The sequence below is a fragment of the Herpailurus yagouaroundi genome, unplaced genomic scaffold (genome assembly GCF_014898765.1).
Source record: "Herpailurus yagouaroundi ecotype Mexico unplaced genomic scaffold, PumYag 184, whole genome shotgun sequence".
In the NCBI taxonomy this organism is placed as follows: Eukaryota; Metazoa; Chordata; class Mammalia; order Carnivora; family Felidae; genus Herpailurus; species Herpailurus yagouaroundi.
The window spans coordinates 11,189,851-11,213,356 of NW_024412415.1; the positions used below are offsets into that span (position 1 = coordinate 11,189,851).

Sequence of the window (23,506 nt, forward strand, 5' to 3'; positions counted from 1 at the left end):
AGCCATCTGGATGTCTCCTTTGGAGAAGTGTCTATTCATGTCTTCTGCCCATTTCTTTAAAACAATTTGTTTTAATGTTTATTTTTGAGAGAGACAAAGCCTGAGTGGGGGTGGGGCAGAGAGAGAGAGGGAGACACAGAATCTGAAACAGGCTCTAGGCTCTGAACTGTCAGCACAGAGCCCAATTCAGGACTTGAACTCAGGAACAGCGAGATCATGACCTAGGCTGAAGTTGGATGCTTAACCAACTGAGACACCCTGGCATCCCTCTTCTGCCCATTTCATAACTGGGTTATTTGTTTTTTGGATGCTGAGCTTGATGTTCTTTATAGATTTTGGATACTAACCATTTATCTGATATGTCGTTTACAAGTATCTTCTCCCATTCTGTCGGTTGCCTTTTAGTTTTGCTGATTGTTTCCTTTGCTGTTTAGAAGCCTTTTATTTTGATGAGGTCCCAATAGTTCATTTTGCTTTTGTGTCCTTTGCCTCTGGAGATGTGTTAAGAAGTTGCTGCAGCCAAGGGCAAAGAGGTTTTTGCCTGCTTTCTCCTCGCGGATTTTGATGGCTTCCTGTCTTACATTTAGGTCTTTCATCCATTTTGAATTTATTTCTGTGTATGGTGTAAGAAAGTGGTCCAGTTTCATTCTTCTGCAAGTTGCTGTACAGTTTTCCCGGCGCCACTGCTAAAGAGACTGTCTTTTTTCCACTGGAAACTCTTTCCTTATTTGTCAAAGATTAGTTGGCCATATGTTTGTGGGTCTATTTCTGGGTCCTCTATTCTGTTCCATTGATCTATGTGTCTGTTTTTGTGTCATTACTGTACTGTGTTGACGATAACAGTTTTGTAATACAGCTTGAAGTCTGGAATTGTGATGCCTCCAGCTTTGGTTTTCTTTTTCAGGATTTCTTTGGCTATTCAGGTCTTTTGCGATTCCATGCAAATTTTAGGATTGTTTGTTCTAGCTCTGTGAAAAATGCTGGTGGTATTTTTTAAAGTTTATTTATTTATTTTGAGAGAGAGAGAGCATGAGCAGGGGAGAGACAGAGAGAGGGAGAATCCTAAGCAGGCTCCGCACTGTCAGTGTAGAGCCTGATATGGGGCTTATAGTCATGAACCATGATATCATGACCTGAGGTGTAATTAAGAGTTGGACCCTTAACTGACTGAGCCACCCAGGCATCCCAATGCTGGTGGTATTTTGATAGGGATTGCATTAACTGTGTAGATTGCTTTGGGTGGTACAGACATTTTAACAGTGTTTGGTCTTCCAATCCATGAGCATGGAATGCTTTTCCATTTCTTTGTATCCTCTTCAATTTCTTTCTAAGGGTTCTACAGTTTTCAGAGTAGAGATCTTTTACCTCTTTAGTTAGGTTTATTCATAGGTATCTTATTGTTTTTGGTGCAATTGCAAATGGGATTGATTGCTTGATTTCTTTTTCTGCTGCTTCATTATTGGTATATAGAAATGCAACAGATTTCTGCACATTAATTTTATATCCTGGAACTTTGCTGAATTCATATATCCACAGCCTGTGTTTAAATTCAGCGCATGTGACTTTGTAGAATTTCTGAATAAAAATGAAAATGAAACTAACTTCTCTACATCAAAACCGCTAGATAAGTCCTGTTATCATGGTTTATAGGACCGTGATTCTTGGCTCCTCTAAAGAAAAATTTTGTTGCAGAAGTTTTGCTGTATGTTAGAATGATAAAAGTGTGGGGGGGGATTAAGTAGCTTAATTAAGTTTAAGTTACTGAAACTTTTCAAATATCCAAATTGGGATCAGGCCTTTTGGTAATGTCATTCAGCTGTTTCTGTCAAGAATTTCCTAATAGCTCACTTTGGTATTAAAAATAAAAGGGCCAGTGGTGAATGTCAGTGTTCCAGAAGTGATTTATTAGGTTGTTGTAGAGACCAGGTCTTATGAAGAGCCACCTGCTGCATGCATAGTGTAAAAATAACAGGATGTGTTCATTTTTAGAAATAAAAATCCCTTTCTTGTTTTTGTTTCTCATTTTAACTGCCACTTATCTCTCTCCTACCGATGAACCAAATTTCTGCATTTCCTCAACTCACATCATTCCTTCAACCATTGCTCTCTGGCTTTTGACTCCATCATAATGAGGGCACCAAGGGACAGATGAACAATTCCACAAGCTTCCCAACCCTTCCTATGGCCAGTTGACAGTTTTTCAATCCTGTGTTAGTACTCTGCAAACACACTATCAAGACAAATCCCATACCCTCACTTCTACCCAGTCACCACCCCTAAACACTACTTGAATGACACAAAATCTGGAACTACCATTGCCCATCACCCCTTAGAAACTATCCACAGTTACCAATGATTTCTTAACTCTAAGTGCAAATGACGGGTTTCAGCTCTTACCTTAGCTCAAATCTTGACAGCATTTGACACTATTGACCATGCCCTCCTTATATCTCTATTCTCCCACAGCTTCCTAACACTTTAATCTCCTGGTTCTTCTTGTATGCCTTGCGTTATCTTTCCTTTCTGCTGCTTGTATGCCTTTTTCCTGCTCTCCTCATCACCATCCAAATATCCTCTTCTTCATGCCTCTCCTCTTTCCCTTCTATGTCACATATTCTTAATTTGACAGTTGCCTGAAACTGTGTAGGTTTGTGTGATTTTTAACATGTACGTTTTTCTAGACAGACAGCCCAGAGCTTTCCTCACATTCTCAAAGGGATCAAGAATACCCCCATGCCCTGAATTGAGTCCTCTGCAACTTGGTATTCCTGGGCAATCTCATCCACTCATGTCTTCCTACCCACTACATGCTAGTGACTTCCAAATCCTTTCATCAGATCTGACACTTTCCAGTTAAGCATCTCAGTGATTTTTATCTTCTGTCCATTACAGAAGGCATAAGATCCTTAAAATCTGCCTCTCCAGCCTCCAGTCTTCAAGTTCTCTGCCTTCTAGTTTGGGTTTCAGAAATTATAAGCTATATTTGGCTGTGGGGAGAGTGGAATTCTGATGGAGCCCTCTCTCATAATCAGTGTACACCAGGATCTCTCTCCCTGGCCTGGGGGCCTCTCTCCTTTTGTCTGGGAGTTGTATTCAGTTGTTGATCAAAGCAGCTTCCTGTCCCAATTCTTTCTTTCTTTTCAATGATATTAAACATGTATCTTAACAGGCAATATGCTCTTCATTGTGTCACACAAGCAAAATGAATTTGCAAAGGAAGTTATTTTAACTGGAGGGTGATTTCAGATGTTTCATTAAATGGTCTTATTCTAATTTTCTAAATATTCAAATGGGGTTGAAAAACTTAGCTCTGGCTTCACTTCCTCCAGGAAGACTTCTCGGACACCCACCTCCCTTCCAGGCTGGATGAGATGCCCATCTTTTGTGCACTCATTGGTTCTTACACTATTTTCTCATAGCACCTACCACGCTGAGTTGTAATTCTGTTTCTGTATTTGTCACCCCCATTTGAGAAAAGAGCTGTATCTTCATCTTTGTGCTTCCAGCACTTAACACAGTATCTACAACAGGATAGGTCCTCAGTCTCCTTCCCCTTGGAGACTTTGTCAGATGCGGTTTCTAGCCTGCCACCTGGGTCTGTCTATTCCAGCCCACTTTCCACGTTGCTTCCAAGAAATGTCATTCTAAGAAAACAAACTTTATAATATCTAAGCCAAAAGTCAAAAAAGACATAAAGATTTGACTAAAAAAAGTATAATTTCTATACTGAAGACATATTTATGCCAGCATAAATTCTTATAGAACAAAGATTTAAATATTAAAAAAAAAATTAAACCTCAAGAATACTCAAAGTGTGAGTTTCTTTAAAAATGTGAGGGGCGCCTGGGTGGCTCAGTCGGTTAAGCATCTGACTCCGGCTCAGGTCATGATCTCGCGGTCCATGAGTTCGAGCCCCGCGTCGGGCTCTGTGCTGACAGCTCAGAGCCTGGAGCCTGTTTCCGATTCTGTGTCTCCCTCTCTCTCTGCCCCTCCCCTGCTCATGCTCTGTCTCTCTCTGTCTCAAAAATAAATAAACATTAAAATAAAAAATTAAAAAAAAAAGTGAAGTAGAGAAGGTCCTTGTAACCATGACCTCAAATCCATAAACCATGAAAGGTGACTGGTAAATTTGTCTATGTAAAAATGTAAGGCTTCTGAATGGCAAACAAAATAAATTTATTTTTATCCGGTAATCTTAAATTTATCTTTAAAAATTATTTATTATTATTTTTTTAATGTTTATTTTTGAGAAGAGAGAGGCAGAGAGAGACAGAGTGTGAGCAGGGGAGGGGCAGAGAGAAAGGGAGACACAGAATCTGAAGCAGGCTCCAGGCTCTGAGCTGTCAGCACAGAGCCCAACTTGGGGCTCGAATTCACAAACTGTGAGATCATGACCTGAGCCAAAGTTGAATGCTCGATCAACTGAGCCACCCAGGTGCCCCTGCCTTTAAAAATTATTTAAAATAACTTTTAGATGAAGTTCTTTTTATTGTGTCTGAAGATTTTGAGGGCTCAGGAAAGGAGAATTTATGCTAAGTCCAGATCCTTTTAGAAATACTTCCTTTACAACTCCTGATAATATTATCCAGTCTGCAACCATATCAAAATTAATGTAACACTGTTGATGGGTAATATAAACATAAGATTGCTATTTTCTCTCATATTTACTTTTAAAATCCTATAACTTTAGGTAAGTGCTGGATGTCTGTTAACACAGAACATCTAATCCTTATGGAGACTAAGAAATCTTGGACCATACTATTCACTTCTTCTAAAAAAAAAAAGTCCTGGGGCGCCTGGGTGGCGCAGTCGGTTAAGCGTCCGACTTCAACCAGGTCACGATCTCACGTCCGTGAGTTCGAGCCCCGCGTCGGGCTCTGGGCTGATGGCTCAGAGCCTGGAGCCTGTTTCCGATTCTGTGTCTCCCTCTCTCTCTGCCCCTCGCCCGTTCATGCTCTGTCTCTCTCTGTCCCAAAAATAAATAAACGTTGAAAAAAAATTTAAAAAAAAAGTCCTAATTTAAATAAGAAAAGTATGACCTTGTCCTAGTCCATTTGAGCTGCTGTAACAAAATAACAGAGACTGGGTAGCTTATAAACAACAGAAAAAAATTTTTTTCACAGTTCTAGTGCTGCAAGTCCAAGATCAAGGTGCTGGCAGACACAGTGTCTGATGAGAGCCCACTTTCTTTTCTTTTCTCTGTGAGAGCTCACAGATGATGCCTTTCACTGTGTCCACAATGGTAGAAGGGAGGGGTGAGGGAGCTCCTCAGAATCTTTTTTATAAATTCATGATTCCCATTCATAAGGGCTCTACCCTCATGACCGAATCATCTCCCAAAGGTTCCTCCTCCTAATACCATCACCTTGGGGATAGGATTTCAATATCTGAATTTAGGGGTGGACACAAATATTCAGTCCATAGCCATGACCTTGGGGGATATAAGTTAAGTATATAAAACTACTATGTTTTTACTGGAATTTTACATTGAAATATTATATTTAGTTATTAAAGTCTCAAAATGGTTATTTTTTCTCAAAACTATGCTTCCATTTATAGGAGAGGTGCAGGTGCAGACAAAAAAAAAAGCTGAGACTTTGTCTTCCAAAATCTATATTCAATCCATAATCAGGTAAATCAACTTTCTGGGATTAATCTGTAATTGCCACATTTACATAGAAACTCCTGGTTAAAAGAAACTTTTCAAAACAGATTGTTTGGTGTTGCATTTAGGCTCAATGTTCATTTATTTAATTCACCTATGACATTTGGAAAATTTTTTTCAAACTGAGGAAAATGCAGGGCTTCACTGAATTATACATAAAGGCTGCAAAATATTTTTGTTACACAACTAAGTACAATTGAATAAATGTGATCAGGCAAAAGTAAAGACTTTCCTTTCACATTTAAATTATATTTGTTTGGGGTGTCTGGGTGGCTCAGTGGGTTAAGCTCACACTTCAGCTCAGGTTATGATCTCACTGCTTGTGGGTTCAAGCCCGGTTCGAGCTATGCTGACAGCTCAGAGCCTGGAGCCTACTTCAGATTCTGTGTCTCCATCTCTCTCTTCCCCTCCCCTCCTCTCAAAAATAAATAAACATTAAAATTTTTTTTAAATTATATTTGTTTCACACATTACTGCCTGAAAACAAGTTGGAAGAGACTATTACTCATCTTGACTATGACAATTTGTTGCATAGTTTGGCCTCTCTTTTTAATGTTAAATAGTCTGAGTTTCAAGTTCTTCTTTTCTTTCTCTTTTAATTTTTTTTAATGTTTATTTATTTTTTGAGAGAGACAGAGACAGGATAAGAGTGGGTTAGGAGCAGAGAGAGAGAGGGAGACACAGAATCTGAAGCAGGCTCCAGGCTCTGAGCTGTCAGCACAGAGCCAGATGTGGGGCTCAAACTCACAAACTGTGGTGAGATCATGACCTGAGCCGAAGTTGGACGCTCAACTGACTGAGCCACCCAGGTGCCCCTCAAGTTCTATTTTTCTATTAATCTTTAAACAGGTGGCTTAATGCAAAACTTGAATAGCTGACGCCATTGACCACCAAATTGTTTGTGGACCAGAAATCAACTCTACCAAAGTTGCTTCTTGTATATTTCCTTCCTAGTACTATGAGCTTCAAATGCTCTAAGCAGAATTTGGATGTCACTACATTTGCTTCACCCTGATTTGATGATGATAATAGTTCCATTGTGCTCCAGGATCTAGATCTTCTGGTTTCAGATCCAACACATCTGTGCCTAAAATATATATCCTCTTATTCTTGGCCCTGTTCTCCAGGATTAATTCCAAAAAAGTCATCTGTTAGAAAGGGTGCTGAATATAGAGTCACCGACTTCCGTCTCCATCGTGTGTACTTCACCTGGTTTTTTTCTGTTCAAGAACTGAGGTTTTACTTCCTGTAGAGGCAAGATGAAAGTCAGTATCCTACTTTGTCTGAAACTTGTTAGTTGATTTCTAGTAAGGCCATCAGGGATATGGTCTGGTGGAAGTCGCTGTCCTGGAGGGCTGAGGCTGGCCAAAGAGCTGCCTGGCTCTTGTCACCTATGACGTGGGGCTGAAAGAGATAGACTCACTCATTCAAGATGGCTGAGAATCTCCAGGTGGCAGTGGCAACTGTCCTCAGAGCAGGGAGCAGAGTCTGAGAAAGAGAGGGATCTAGGACAGACTGTGGTTACTTCTCAAACCCTCTGCCTTTTCCCCCTCAGGGCTCTCTTCCTTCTAACATTTTATTTTGAGAAAACTTCAATCCCACACACAAAGTCCAGATGATGATAAATTATCTTCTGTGTATCCTTCACCTAGCAGTTGGTAACATTTGCCTAATAAATATTCTTTAAACAAACTCCTCTGTTCCATCAGGCAGTGTTTGTTCCCAGTGACTGGGGATTTTGGCTGACAGAATCATGAATAGGAAACTTATAGAACAAGGAACACAAATAGTAAGTAAACATGTGAAAAACCGTTCAACCTAACTGCCTTTTAAAAATATGAAGTCGGGCACCTGGGTGGCTTAGTCAATTAAGCATCCGATTTTGGCTCAGGTCATGATCTCACAGTTTGTAGGTTCGAGTCCCATATCGGGCTCTGTGCTGACTGCTTTCTCAGAGCCTGGAGCCTGTTTCAGATTCTGTGTCTCTGCTCCTCCTCCACTCATACTCTCAATCTCTCTCTCTCAAAAAATAAATAAACATTAAAAACTTTTTAAAAAAATTAGGTCAAACAAGGAGATGCAATTTTTCAACGATAATAACCTGCTTAGGGAAGGATGTGGGAAGATGAGCACTCTTTTTATTGGGCAGTTGAGGGTAACCTCATACAAAGTCTCTAGAGGGCAATTTCACAGTGTATAGCATGTGTTAGAATAGGGAAAAACTGGAAATGTCCCCAGTCCAGGGTTGGGTAAAAAAGTATGGTATATTCATATAATGAAATACAGTTAACCCTTGAGCAATATGGGTTTGAATTGTGTGGGTCCAGGTATAGGTGGATTTTTCCCCCCATAGATATAGTACAGTACTGTAAATGTGTTTTCCTTATGATGTTTTTAACATTTTCTTTTCTCTTAACTTTATTGTAAGAATACAGTATATAATACATATAACATACAAAATATGTGCTAATCGTCTGTTTATAGTATTGGTAAGGCTACCAGTCAGCAAAAGGCTATTAGTGGTTAACCTTTTGAAGAATCAAAAGTTACATGCAGATTTTCAGCTGCAGACAGGGTGGGGCTGTGTAAGGGTCAATTGTACTATGAAAGCATGAAAAACCTACATAGATCTCTATTATGATAGAAATGGATATATTATCCATGATATATAGTTAAATTAAAAAAAGCTATTTGCAAAGAAATATATGCAGAATAAGTACATCTTTGTAAACTTGTATATCCATATGTATATCTGTATATGAATAGACAAAGTCTGGGAACAAACATCAATTCATTAGCAATAGTTATCTTTGGGTGGGAGGTTAACAGAGAATTTAAATGTTTTTCTTTATTCTTACCTATATTGTCTGAACTTTTCTTTTTATTTTTTTTTAAACATTTATTTATTTTCGGGAAAGCACAAGTGGGGGAGGGGCAGACAGAGGGGGACAGAGGATCTGAACCGGGCTCTATGCTAATAGGCTGACAGCAGCGAGCCCTGCACGAGGTTCCAACTCACAAACTGAACGGCAAGATCGTGACCTGACCCAAAGTCGGAACCTCAATTGACTGGGCTACCCAGGCACCCCATGGCTGAACGTTTCATAATGAATATGAATTTTATAAGTAGAAAAAACATGAAGCTATGTGGAAAAGCTTTTTAAAATATCAAAGAAAAAAAAAGCCTCACAGACAAGTTAAAAAAACAAAAACAAAAAACAGCTTCACAGCACCTGTGTCATGATCTAAGGGATAAAGTCCACATTCTTTCCTTGGCACCAAAGTCCTCTGCAGGCTCTTTAACCCCTCCAGGTGGAGTTAAACTGCTTTCTTGGATTATAATTTATTCATACACCTATAAACCAGAGTCTCTGAGCCTTTGAGGAAAGATGTTCCCCCAGAGCCAATCCAGTGCCTAGCACCTAGCAAGGTGCTCAGTAAAGGTTAGTTGAATGACTGAAGGATGGCGATGCACACTGAGACCTGATGGATAGATTGGGGCCAGGCTGAGAAAAAAGAAGGCAAAGCTTTGGGAGACCTTTGTCCTGGGGACTAGAAGGCTCTTCCTGTTCCTCTCGTTTTCTGTTTAACACCGGCAACAGCAGGTAGGGCAGAAGTGGTTTGGCCCATTTGGTGTGTGGTGTCTGCGAAATAGTCCAGAAAAGTGACAGCTGGGGCTGAGCCAAGTCGGTGAGGGTGATGATGGGAAGGGGAAGAAGAGCCAAAGCTCCTGACCAATGCAAGTTTCAGTACAACTTCTACCCCATCAGCTGTTGAACTGACAATAGCCCTCCCTCAAACATGAGTATACCAAAAATGCTCTATTTGACCAGAATCTGGTTAACTAACAGGTAAACTTGACTTTGAAAGGCAAATATTTTTACTGAACTAGGCTCCTGGCAACCAAGACCCAAATATCCATGGTTCTGAAAAAGGGGCATAGATTATTTTTTTCTTGCTGCTGTGACAAATTACCACTCACTTGGTGGCTTAAAACAATACAGTTTATCATCTAACAGTTCTGTAAGTCAGAAATCTAACCTGAGTTTCAGGGGGTTAACATTAAGGCAAGGCTACTTTCCTTTCTAGAGGCTCTAGAGGAGAATCTGTGTTCCCTGATAATCTCCCCATGGCAAGGTTCTTAATCATTACCACACCTGCAAAGTCCCTTATACCATTCACATTGATTAGGATGTGAACATCTGAGTTGATGGAAGAGTAGGGCGTTATTCTCTCTACCACAAGGTGTGATATGGAGAAAAGTATAAAATTGTTAGTAATAAGAAACCAGTTCTGTATATAATGACATAGGAAATAGCTATATTATTAAATGAAAATAATCAAGCCCAGTTAATATGTATAGAATGATCCAAATTTTGTGGAACCTCCCCTACTTCCTCTCACTAAACTCTGGGTGTAAGCTCAATGAACCTCCTTCCACCTGTCATGGCCTGTTTTTTGGGGGTAGATGGTGGAGCCCATCTCATCCACTCACACCCTCAGGGCATTGAGTGGCCAGATAGGCTAGTCCCACCTCAGGTTTTGATGTCATCAGTCATTGAATAAATAGATTTTTGGCTAGCTTTACAAATGGTAAACTGTCTTTTGGCAAACCATTTGTGGCAAGGTGATCTATAGTTAAAACAATAATAGTAACAAGGATAACGAAAGTAATGAAATAAAGAAAAATATCACAAACACAAACCTTTTTCTGACTTCCTCCTTTGTACCTTGACTGCTTCTATGGTGTGTATGTGTATGGTGGCTCCTTTACCTTTTTATATTCTTTTTGTTTTGAATTACTGATTCTTTACTAAAAATTTCTTCCTGGTTTCTTTGCAGTTCTCTTTTAGGAGAAGAGTTTAGAAAAGTCTAAGGAACCAGAGTGTAGAGAGCATATAGTCAAATGCAGGTCCCACATAGCAGGGGACAGCCAGAAGGGACCACGTACACTAACTGGCCAGAGGCAAGTATCAGCTAAGCAAGCTGGAAAGTGGGAAGCTGGGGTTTAGAAAAACTTGCCAAAAGGGAAAAAGAGCATTTGAAGGAGACTCCTGACTTTTTTAAGGGGGCTTCACGCCCAGTGCGGAGCCTGAACTCATGACCCTGAGATCAAAACCCAAGCTGAGATCAAGAGTTGGACATTTAATGAACTGAGCCCCCCATGTGCCCCGAGAGTCTTGATTTTTAATAGTGCTGCATGGAATCTAAGGCAGGATGGAAAATCCAAGTTAGAATTCTATAGTTTTAAACCAGAAACTGAGATGCAGACCCAAGGATCTATGAGGGGAAATCACTGATGAAAAGAGACTATGCCCGTAAGTTAGTTTCTGGGTGTAATATCCCTAGGCATGGTGCCCAATTCTTGGCTCCTGAGGTTGTCCTGTTGCCCCCACACTGTTAGGGGGTTTTGACTTCTGCATTTACTTAACCCTTCTCTCCATCCAAGTTGACAACTAATGATGCCTCTAATCCCTTTTATAGTGGGTGCTGTGTTCCAAACTATAATAATAGTCTTTGTAGTCATTATTTTAAAATTCCTCACTTTCCAAACTGTGTACAATATATAGCCATGAAAGGATAAACACTAAACTTTAACCATGGTTTCTTAGGGGAGGAAAATGAGATGAGAGACAGACAAGGGAACTTTCACTTTCACTCTAATTGCTTGTATTTTTCCAATGTGCATACATTCATGTGTTGGGCTTGTAATTTAAAATAAAAAGTCCCTTAAATACCGTGCTTACTACTGGGAAGAGGATTTGAGAGAAATTGGAATTTCATAGGTCTGTACTATGGTTTTTTTTTTTAATTTTTAATGTTTATTTTTGAGAGGGATAGAAAGACAGAGTCTGGTCAGGGGAGGGGCAGAGAGAGTGGGAAACAGAGAATCCGAAGCAGGCTCCAGGCTCTGAGCTGTTAGCACAAAGCCCGATGCAGAGCTAGAACTCACAAACCACGGGATCATGACCTGAGCTGAAGTGCGACACTTAACAGACTAAGCCACCCAGGTGCCCCTGCTTGATGTTTTCAATACCAAATTTGTATGGCTTTCCCAGTAAAAACAAATTGGCAATTGAGAGAGCATGGTGGTTACACACAAACCTGAGGCCGATTCCCCACCAACCAGATATCTCCACTCTCTCATCTTGAATTTTCTCATGTAGTCTCCCTCAAACAGATATCATAGTACTTACAATGTATGGATTTTGTCAGGTTTTTCCCCCCTCCCATGAATGGTGTCTGACTTGGTAACTATCAATAAGAAAAAGACCTCACTCTGTGCTCCATTTGCTTTGGACCTGTTGCCCATTGTGTAGTAGCTTTCAAATCTGAGGATTCAATCAGCCCAGACACCTTAGGAGGGTAATAAATTAATCATTGTACTGATTTTAACTCCAGATTGGAATCTCCTGGTTGGCAGAGTCTGTTATCCCCTTCTGCTTTATTGTTACAGTATTTACATTTTCCACAAAGCCTGCAGTCAACTGACATTTGCTCAACTTAGTGGAATTTAACACAAAAGACTGAGGATTTCCAATTCCCCAGACAGACTAACCAGGCTGTACTTTTGAGCAGGCAACAATCTTCAGCCTCCTCATATTAAACCATTTAACAATACGCATCTTTGGGTTGGAGGACTGCCTGTTTTAATATTCTTTATAGTTTTTAGTATGTTCCAATTTTCTGTCATGTGCATATATTACTTTTGAGGGCAGAAAAAAAGTGTCAGTTAAAAAAATAATCCTACACATGTTGGTGCTGGTTCCTGTTTATCTACTTCCCCTTATCTTCTCATACGCTTTTAATCCTTGACCTGATCTCTAAGACAGGCAATGAATTGTTCCCATGAACCCTTTCTCAGAAAGTGATTTTCTAGTGGAAATTATGGGGCCTTTGGAATCAGATGGTCCAATGTCTGAATTTCAGCTCAGTATGAATGTGGGCAAGTATCTTACCTCTCTATCTCCTTATCTGTAAATGAAAGTAACACCTCCGTTCTAGATTGTTGTGTAGTTTGGATCAACAGCTTCACAAACTTTAATTTGTATATGGATCACCTGGGGTGTTGTTAAAACGCAGACTCTGGTTTAGTAGGTCTGGGTTGGGCCCAAGAATCTGCATTTCTTTCTTTTTTTTTAATGTTTATTTATTTTTGAGACAGAGAGAGCCAGAGCATGAATGGGGGAGGGGCAGAGGGAGAGGGAGGCACTGAATCCGAAGCAGGCTCCAGGCTCTGAGCTGTCAGCACAGAGCTCAACAAGGGGCTCGAACTCACAGACCATGAGATCATGACCTGAACTTAACCGACTGAGCCACCCAGGTGCCCCCCAAAGTCTGCATTTCTAAGAATTCCTAGGTGTTGCTGATGCCAGTGATGTATAGACCACACTTTCAATTACAACGGAGGGATTAATGACATAACATTTGAAAAAGCCCAGGCACAAAAGTCCTATGCTTATTCCTCTCTGCTTGAGTGGGTCTGGCTTTTCTAGCTGTTTGGATGGGCCCATCTCAGAAAACTGCTGACTGAGATCCACTCACGTGCAACCCAACCTATTTGCATTTTAAGCTATTCCTATTTTCTCCCCACTTCAGTTATCATTCTTTTTCTTTCTGTTCAAGCACTCCATTCTTCTTTTTTTTTTTTTTTTAAATTTTTTTTTCAACGTTTATTTATTTTTGGGACAGAGAGAGACAGAGCATGAACGGGCGAGGGGCAGAGAGAGAGGAAGACACAGAATCGGAAACAGGCTCCAGGCTCCGAGCCATCAGCCCAGAGCCCGACGCGGGGCTCGAACTCACGGACCGCGAGATCGTGACCTGGCTGAAGTCGGACGCCCAACCGACTGCGCCACCCAGGCGCCCCATTCTTCTTTTGTCTAACAAAAATACAGGTGTTTTTTTTCTAACAGCTTTATTGAGGTATAATTGACATACAATAAATTACATTTAAAATGTACAATTTAATAAATTGTAATATATGTATATACCCATGAAATCATTGTCAAATTCAAAATAAACTCATATCCATCAACCCCAAAGTTTCCTTATGTTCCTGACTCTCCCCTCTCAAACCAACCCCCCCCACCCCAAACCACTCATCTACTTTCTGTTGCATAGATTAGTTTGCCCTTTCTAGAGTTTTATATAAACAGAATTGTACAGTATATACTTTTTCTTGTCTGGCTTCTTTCACTCAGCATAATTATTTCATCTATGTTGTTGTGTGCACCGGTCCTTCATTCCTTGCTTATTGCTGATGGTATTCCACTCTATGGATATATTCCACAATTTGTTTATCCAGTCACCTGTTGACATTCGAATTGCTTTTAGCTTTTGGCTATTACAAATAAAGGTGCTATGAATATTTGTGTACAGGTCTTTGTATAGACAAATGCTTTTGTTTTCTCTTGGGTAGATACTTAGAGTGCCTGGACAGTACATGTTTAACTTTTTAAAAAAATTGTCAAATTGTTTTTCTTTTTTTAAAAAATATTTTAATGTTTATTTATTTTTGAGAGAACAGGACAGAGCACGAATGGGGGAAAGGCAGAGATAGAAGGAGACACAGAATCTGAAGCAGGCTCCAGGCTCTGAGCTGTCAGCACAGAGCCCGATGCAGGGCTTGAACTCATGAACCATGAGATCATGACCCAAGCCGAAGTCTGACTCTAAACTGACTGACCCCACCCAGGCACCCAAATTGTTTTCCAAAATAATTATATCATTTAACATTCCCACCATGAGGACATTAGAGTTCCAGTTCTTGCACATTCTTGAAAATATTTACTGTTTTGAATTTTTTTAATGTTGTTTATTTTTTAGAGAAAGTGTGAGTGGGGGAGGGGCAGAGAGAAAGAGAGGGGGTAACAGAGGATCCGAAGCAGGCTGTGTGCTGACAGCATACAGTCTAATGCGAGGCTTGAACTCACAAACCATGAGATCGTGACCTGAACCAAGGTTGGACACTTAATGAAGTGAGCTACCCAGGTGCCCCAAAATATTTACTATTTTGAATTAATATTCATTGTAAAAAAATTTTTAGGAGAATCCTACAGGCAAAAAAAAAAAAAAAAAAGTACAGCTGCTATAACCACGACTGGGAAATAACACTATTAAATTGCCATGTTTGTGATTTCTACAAGCTTACCCTCCTAGACAAACGGTCTCAATAATACAAACAAACTTTATATCTCATTTTCATTCTCACTACTCAAAGCATGTCATAAATGGAAATTCAAGGAAAATACAGGAGTTCCCCAAACACAGAAAACTGGAAGATACACTTTCCTGTCTTTACTGCATTTTATTTTTTTAATTGTTATCTTTTTGTCTTTGCTGCATTTTAAAATTGCTTTTTAAATTGGTTTTCTAAGTGAATACGTCAGAATCTATCTATAATGAATTTTAAGTATAGTATTTCTCTATGATGTAGTAAACAGGGAATTTAGAGGTAAAAAATAGCCATGAGTCTTCCTATACCCTGCACACACACACACACACACACACACACACACACACGGGAGAAGCAAGAATTGGTTTACTTGTAACTTTATGCATGGCAATTATTCTTGTACCACAAGAGAGTTATAGATTGAGCTGGTAGGAAAACTAGGTATGTAACAACAATAATCATAGTACATTTGTTAAACATTATAAAACACTCCGCTAGGAACTGTGTGAGGCTCTCTGTGCATTATCTCATTTCATTAGATCTGTGGAGAGTATTCTTTTTCTAGTTCAGACATGGCTTCCACATTAGGGGTTATTACGAGGTCTAAAAATACATTAAAGAAATCTATAACATAACATATTTGTTGGCTTTTTGGGGAATCACAACCCAACTCCCTTTAACTGAAAACCATGGTGATTTCCAAGATCTCCATCTCTCCCGCCCCCATGGTTGAGAAAAGACTGCTGGACTGAGTTGTCATGTGATGTCAGCATCTTTTTTATGGTGTCTGGAGTGTAAGTTTTCTTAGTGGGTCTGTCCAACATTGTTAAGCTCTTACAGTCAGTAGGTTTGACTTCTTTGGCTGGACCTATGGCCCATGCAATCCAAATTCTCACTAAAATTTCAGAGCCCTTATTTTCCAAGAGTCGAACGCATGAATGGCAATAGCATCAGGCAAGTTTGAATCCTAGTCTCAGCTTTTGTTATCCCTTATTCATAAAAATTAATGGGGTGATCCCTATTTCCTACTGTTTATTCACATATTTACCGGTTTGTTCATTCAATCATTCATTCATTCATTCATTCACGCATTCATTCATTCCACTTACGGAATACCTGCTATGTATCAGGCGCCATTCCAGTGTGGTAATTCCAAGGGAATGATGTACCTAAAGGGGTCTGTAAACTCTAAAGCTCTAGGTAGTTACTGCTTTGGCAGTGGTTGTTTTTCTCACAAATCAACAAAACTAAGAAAATTACCTAAACAACAGCAGGAAGATACAGGGAAAATTTTCTTGGCACAGGGCTTTACAAAAGCAAACTTTGGCCTGAAGGAATTCAGGAAGCAATATGGTCCTTGTCCATTCTGGACAGTTCTCTGAGCTGTCCTCAGGAGACCGCGAGGCTTGGGGACTGTTTTTCTTACTCAGAGAACCCGTAACCCTACATTATATTTCCGGGGCCATAGTTATTAATCAAAGTTCTTATTCTGCCCCGCACCATTCATTCTTTGTCCACGCTCTTAATCTTTCTGGGCTTCAGTTTTCTTGAATGAAAACCACATGTCCTCAGGTCCTGCTAGGGACATGGTAAGCAAGTCACTCTGAGGCTGGCTGGTTCTCAGAGAGGGGCTGGACCACAGTACTTCCAGCCCGAAGTTCTAGGATAGGAGGCCCTCCGCACAAGCTCTGGCGTGCACCCCAAATAGAAGGGCGCGGGTTTATAGACAGCGAAACTACTCGGCCCAGCCCAAGCCTTTCTAAGCATCAAGGGACTTTATAGGAAAATGAAACTGAAAACGGGGAAGTCCCCCTCTCTAACCTGGCCCGGCACCGCGCGCTAGGAGACAAGTGACGGCCCCTGCAGTAAGCGTTCTGATTGGCTGTGCGCGCGTGGCATATAAGTAGAGGCGCAGGGCGGGCTGGCCAGTCCTACTTCTGGCGCTGCTCTGCTAGCAATGGCGCGTTTTGTGGTCTCGGTCCTGCTCGGACTGCTCTATCTGTCCCACCTGGATGCCGTCCAGCGTGAGTGTCCCCTCTTGTTCTAGCCCTTCCTCTTCTGTACCCCGATCTGTTTGGCTCTCTCAGCTTTAACTCTGTAAGTCACCCACTCCTTCTCCTCCCTGGGGACTAGCCGCGGGCTGGGTCTCCGGGCCGGGTAGCGGTGGGGTGGCCGGGCAGTGGGGAGGGGTGTGAGCCCAGGACACAAGTTTCCTTTTTCTTCTTCGGGAGAGAGGGACGGGGGACGCCTTCGGCGTGCCCGTGCCAGGTGGGTCAGGACAAAGTTTCGGGGTGATGACAGACTTCGGAACGACCGAGGTGGGGGAGGGTTTCTCTTCCGCGTAACCTCTAGCTTCCCGAGCGCAGCTGCCTGGGAGGGCTGGAAGGCGGGTCCTAAGGACGCGGGATCCCAGGCTGTGAATGGGTGGAGACATCCGACTGGGCTTGCGGGAGGCACCGCGCAGGTACTTCGGTCCCCTGCAACTCTACTCCACTCGGATCGCGGATTTTTCCGGCACGCCCGGCGGGTTCACGCGCCCAACAAACAGGGGAGGGATCCGCACGTGGCATTTGTAGACTGCTTTGAGGTGTTACAAAGCGCTTTCACATCATTTAATTCACTTGTTGCCATTACATGTCGCTTTTAATAATCATAAGAGCTACTAGTTAATGGTAAGGAGCGTGCCGGGGACCTTTTGTGCTTTATGTCACTTGATTTTGAGATGAGCTTACGAATGTAAATATAATGGTTATCATCAGCATCTCACAGATAAAGGGAGATACCGAGCGTTTAACTTAAACACACAACGTGGGAGAAATGGCAGACAGTCGAGGGGGACTAGAACATTTTTGGGGGGGGAAATGGCTCAACTTTGGCTCTACTGCCTGTGGTTTTCCAGTACCTCCTTGTCACCTTCGGGTGTGAGAATCTTGCTAGCAAGCTGGAGAGCATTCGGGCCTTGTTGCCTTTTCTTCACAGAGGGCTTCCTCTTCGGCTCTTTGCCGGGGTCTTTCCAATAAAAACTAAGCCTCTACTTTCTGTTTTGAAAAATCGAAGGTTTACAAGTCAGGGAGATTGTAAAACCAGTGATAAGGATAATCAACCTGGTTGGCCAGGTTGTCTGTCATGGACACTCTAGATCCTGAGCACGGTCTAAATACCTTTCAATATACCAGACCCTCTCACATTTTCCCCTCACAAAAGCCTCTGTGAAGCTGGATCTCTTGATCATGAGATAAAGGTATTTATAATCTGTTTAAAAGTAAAGCACAATTACTATTATTGATATTTGCTGGCAACTATAGAAATCTTAAAAAAAATAAGCTGACATTAAAAGAAAAATCTTACTTTGAAAATTTCTAGGGTAATACATGCCATGAATAGATCACTTCTAGAAGATACATAAGAAATGGGTAATGATGATTGCTGTTGTGGGGGAGGTCTATTTTTTGCTCTGTCCCTATGTGGGTTTTGTTTCACTGTGCACATAAGTTGATTTTTCAATTAAGCTTCAGAAGAGCTGTCCAAAAGTCACAGAGCCAGTAAGTGGCTGAGCCCAGAAACAAACCAAGGCTTATCTGATACTCCTCTTCCTCTCAGAAGAGATTATTGTGATGTTCTTGCAGAACCCTGCCTGGCTCCCTCATAGAGAGAATTCTAGGCCTGATGAACTTGTGCTCTGATTCTTGTGGTATTTATTATGTTCTAATTATTAGAAGCTCCAATATAAAAAGCTTTCTGATTTGTCCTCACTTTAACTTAATGAAAAAAAATCAAAGCTTCATTGGGATCCCCAGTGTAGCTCCTATTGGGGCTGGTGATCTTTCCTTTGATGATGGGGTGTTTGTAGACAGATATATTTGGTCAGAATATCCTGGCACTCCTCCCTATCACATCCTGGACATGGAGGAGTTGCCTTTTAGTGATCTTGTACCCTGCATGTGTGTGTATTTAAAAGTGAATTATACACATGAATTAGTGTCAGTCTGTGTGCTTAGTAGCAGTAATACTTCTCTTCATTGGATGAAAAATGTGGAAGTAGAGTTTTTGATAGTTTCTTTCCATATCCCCAGGGTAGATCTAGTTATGCATCTCATTTTGGAAAAACATATTCTATAGCAGCAATGTATTTCCAACATGGCTAGTTGTAGCAATCACTTGAGGGTTCTAATTAAAAATGCAAATCCCACTCTTATACACATTACTCCACTTAGTCAAAATGGAGAATATGTTCTTTCCCTTTTGCCACGGTCTTCACCCTTCCATAATGTTCTTACCGAGCCCATATCACTCAGTTATGGTATCTTCTGACTTCTGTAGGCATTTAAGTTTTGTTTGAGGTAATACTAATAACAACATGTGCCACTTACAGAGCAATTGGTATGTGCCAGGCACTATTCTAGACACTTAATACATATTGAGAAGTCAGATGGGTGTGGGTCTAGGCAGGAGCATGAACCCAAAAAGAAAGTAGTAAACATTAAAAAAAAAAAAAAAAAGATAGGCTGAAACAAAGTACAGTAACATGAGGTTTTTTTGTTTTTTTTTGAAATATTTAAAAAAATTTTTTTAACGTTTATTTATTTTTGAGACAGAGAGAGACCGAGCATGAACGGGGGAGGGTCAGAGAGAGAGGGAGACACAGAATCTGAAACAGGCTCCAGGCTCTGAGGGGTCAGCACAGAGCCCGACGCGGGGCTCGAACTCACGGACCGTGAGATCATGACCTGAGCCGAAGTTGGATGCCCAACGACCGAGCCACCCAGGCGCCCCAACATGAGTTTTTTGATGTGGCTATTATGGAGAGTGTATGAAATGAGACATGAAGTTTGAAAAGGAGGGTGGGGCCAAATCATGAGGACTCTTGAGACATGTGTTGAGGAATTATATGGGTGCTGAGAAGCCATCAAAAGTTCTTGAGAGTCTCCACATAAAGGTCTTAAAGATTTGGCACAAACTCCAGTGACAGAAGACAATACTACTAGAAATCTGTAGAAAAAAACCAAAAAGCCACGAGTAGAGAAAGTATGTGAAAAAGATACTAAATCATGGTTTATTCCTCAAAATGGGTAGCTTTTTGGAAAAGTAGACAGAGTGGAAATGGAATTGGGAGAAATCAGTGATCAAATTTAAACATTTGTTGCCCAATCTAGCTTTAGACCAAGGTGGCCCCAAGTGAAATACCGTGCAACTTTCATTTGTCTTTCCTTGATGTCCCTCAGATTCTCCAAAGGTTCAGGTTTACTCCCGTCACCCAGCAGAGAATGGAAAGCCAAATTTTCTGAACTGCTACGTTTCGGGGTTCCACCCACCACAAATTGATATCACCTTGATGAAGAATGGAAAGAAGATGGAAGCGGAACAGACAGATCTGTCCTTCAACAGGGACTGGACTTTCTATCTTCTGGTCCACACCGAATTTACCCCCACTGTCGAAGATGAGTATAGCTGCCAGGTGAATCATACTACTCTCAGTGAGCCCAAGGTCGTTATGTGGGGTAAGTTTTTAAGTTCTTTCCTTAGCTACTGACAGTTGTATCTGAGAATAGGCACAGCTTAAAGACGCTTTGATATAAAAAAATCTGCGTACTGCAATTGACAGGGAACATTGTAAAGCTCTGATTAGTGGCACCTTGAGAGACCTCTGCACAGCATGATCCCTAAAACAGTAGTTTCCCTGTAGCAAAAACAGGGAGCAGCAGTAACCAGCAATTGCACAAATGCACACAAACTCCTAATGTTTCTTACCTGCTAGCTTCTTTGGGCTTTCCTGACAGCCTCATGGATATGTAGAACCATCAAAAGTCTCAGGGAGGCACAGGCCTTTGTGAGACCTGCTATCCTAGTTCCTTATCCAGTACTCCCTTGATGGGTTGGGATCTGAACCTAGTAGGCAAGGTTGGGCCCTACTGAGTATTCATGGTTAGGGACAGCAGGCTATTCTAACAGCCTCATTTGTAACAGTTTTAGACATTTGTTAGCATATGGTATTTTAAAAGTAAAACTTACTGTCTTTCTCCATTTTCTTTTTTGTAGAGCGAGATAAGTAACCAGCATCATGGAGGTAGGTGAAAATACTTTCTTGTTTCACTGTCCTGGGGACTAAAGACAACTCTAATAGGATAACCCTTATTATAGGAAATATATTAATCAGGATAGCATTTCAGCAGGCAAGAAATAATCCTACACGGAATACATTTTCTTTTCCTGTGGAGTGGCATGAGAAAGGTATGTAGCCCTAGTCTAATGCTGCCGGCGTCCCTAGCCCTCTGAACAAAGTCAGAGGAGCTGTTGGAGTGGTGTAACAGGATAGGGGCAGCCAGTTTACCTACATTTCCTGCGAAGGTTTGATCTTTCTTCTTCCACTTCGACAGTGTGCATCTATGGGCCTTCAGAAATGAACTGTTCTCTTCCTTTGCATAGCAGTTGCTTTGTTATTCAGCCGGAAGAGAGGAGTGACATGATTCTGCAGACATCCTGTTCCTTCAGTCTCTTGTTCAGCCTTAGTGTGTGGGCACTGTGTTTGCCTTCTAGAGGCTCCAGTCCAATAAAGGAGAGAAATGGAGGGGCGCCTGGGTGGCTCGGTTGGTTAAGTGTCCCACTTTGGCTCAGGTCATGATCTCACGGTTCGTGGGTTTGAGCCCTGCATCAGGCTCTGTGCTGACAGCTCAGAGGCTGGAGCCTGCTTCAGATTCTGTGTCTCCCTGTCTTTCTCTCTGCCCCTCTCTGCTCACTGTCTCTTGCTCTCTCTCTCTCAAAGAAAATTTTTTTAAATACAAGAAATGGAAACATTGTTATGATGCAATGTAAAGATACTATAATATATGTATCTACAGAAACTTCTAGCAGCGTGAGAGAGGGAGGAATTGCACTTCTCTGCATTGTTGGTTGGAATACAGAGGTAGAAAATACAGCTTTTCAGTGAAATTCTACTTCATAGGGTACCATCATAGCGAAAACCTATTCAAATTTCCCATTATGTTCTAGCACAGGGAAATCGATTTGAGAGAGCATCAGAGAGTTTGGGTGACCTGCCCAGAGTCACACAGTTAGTAAATGGGAGAGCCAGGACCCTACCTCTAATACCAGCATTCTTTCCTCTAAGGTTATAGAAAAACCAATGGGATAAATTAATGGGATATGCTCTTGGTAATGGGTTTGGATAATTGTCTGCAGCTATTTCTTTTACAAACAGTGACTTACACAGCAGAAGTTAGACAAGTGTGTTGATGTGATCTGTAATCCAAATAAAATAAAATAAATGCATTTGCTAACAAGCCTTTTTTCTTTTTTTTTCAGGTTTGAAGATGGTGCATTTAAATTGGACTATTCCCAAATCCTGCATTCTTTTTAATGCTGTTAGCCTTTTATGTTCCATTATACAAATCATAAAGTTATATTGATGATAATACAAGTATAATCTACTTGATAATTCTCTAATAGGCACTGTCTGGCATATTTGACCTGTCTGGGCATATAGATGTACGTTTCAGGGCTGGAAGCTTAGAGGTGGGGTGGGGAGGAGAGCATCCTCATGTTCACCATTAGTATCTTTGCCAGATCTGACCTCTCCAGTCTCTTCACACAAAACTCAGTAAGAATATAGCTATGCATGTTTAGAATTAACTTCCAATTTGCATACTCTGCTGGGAATTGGGAAATGTTTTGAAAGATAACTGTCAAATTATTGGTAATCTGTTACAGTGCATAAGGCATTTCCTACATAAAATTCGTATTGACTTCTTGCATGTTAGAGCCATTGTTGCATATAATTTGACTTCTGTTGATTTTGTTTTACTAATTAAAACAATGGTAAAAACTTGATGTGTTCAGTTTCTTATATTTTACTCCCTCTGTTACCCCTTTGTTTTAAAACAGGAAAACAGGGGGCGCCTGGGTGGCTCAGTTGGTTGAGTGTCCAACTTCAGCTCAGGTCACGATCTCACAGTTTGTGAGTTTGAGCCCCGCGTTGGGCTCTGTGCTGACAGCTCAGAGCCTGGAGCCTGCTTCTGATTCTGTGTCTCCCTCTCTTTCTCTCTGCCCCCCACTGCTCATGCTCTGTCTCTTGCTCTCTCTCTCAAAAATAAATAAACATTAAAAAAAATTATAAAACAGGAAAACAGTCTTCAAGAGTCACTCGGAGAAGAGTGTAAACCACTGTTATATAGGGCTTAACTCACAGTGGACAGGGCCTCAGTGATCTGCATTGTACAGATGAGGAATGGGATCCCAGGCAAATTAAATGACTTAGGGTGACACAGTGCTCTGCTGGCATAAAAAACATGCCTCTGTCTTTTAGCCAGTGTTCTGTTCCTTTTTTTTTTTTAATTTTTTTTTTTGACATTCATTTTTGAGAGACAGAGACAGAGTGTGAGTGGGGTAGGGGCAGAGAGAGAGGGAGACACAGAATCTGAAGCAGGCTCCAGGCTCTGAGCTGTCTGCACAGGGCCCGACGCAGGGCTCGAACCCACGAACTGTGAGATGAACCCACGAACTGAGCTGAAGTCAGACGCTCAACCGACAACCACCCAGGCTCCCCGCTGCAATCTCTTATGACAGAGATTACTACATTTTGGACCCCACTGGGTTCTTTCAGTGTGTAACCATCACTATCCAATTCACGTAATGGCTTTTTAAAATTTTTAGTTTTTATTAAATAGTTC

The 23,506-nt window shown here is 41.2% G+C and overlaps 1 protein-coding gene across 1 annotated transcript; it reads left to right on the plus strand.

Annotated features, from left to right (window-relative positions):
- Positions 1-16,734: 16,734 nt before the first annotated feature.
- On the plus strand, positions 16,735-22,667 carry B2M (beta-2-microglobulin). The gene is made up of 4 exons (XM_040492552.1): positions 16,735-16,867; positions 20,066-20,341; positions 20,880-20,907; positions 22,143-22,667. The coding sequence occupies exons 1-3, from the start codon at positions 16,801-16,803 to the stop codon at positions 20,891-20,893; spliced, it is 357 nt and encodes a 118-aa protein (XP_040348486.1). The 5' UTR covers positions 16,735-16,800; the 3' UTR covers positions 20,894-20,907; positions 22,143-22,667.
- Positions 22,668-23,506: the final 839 nt, after the last annotated feature.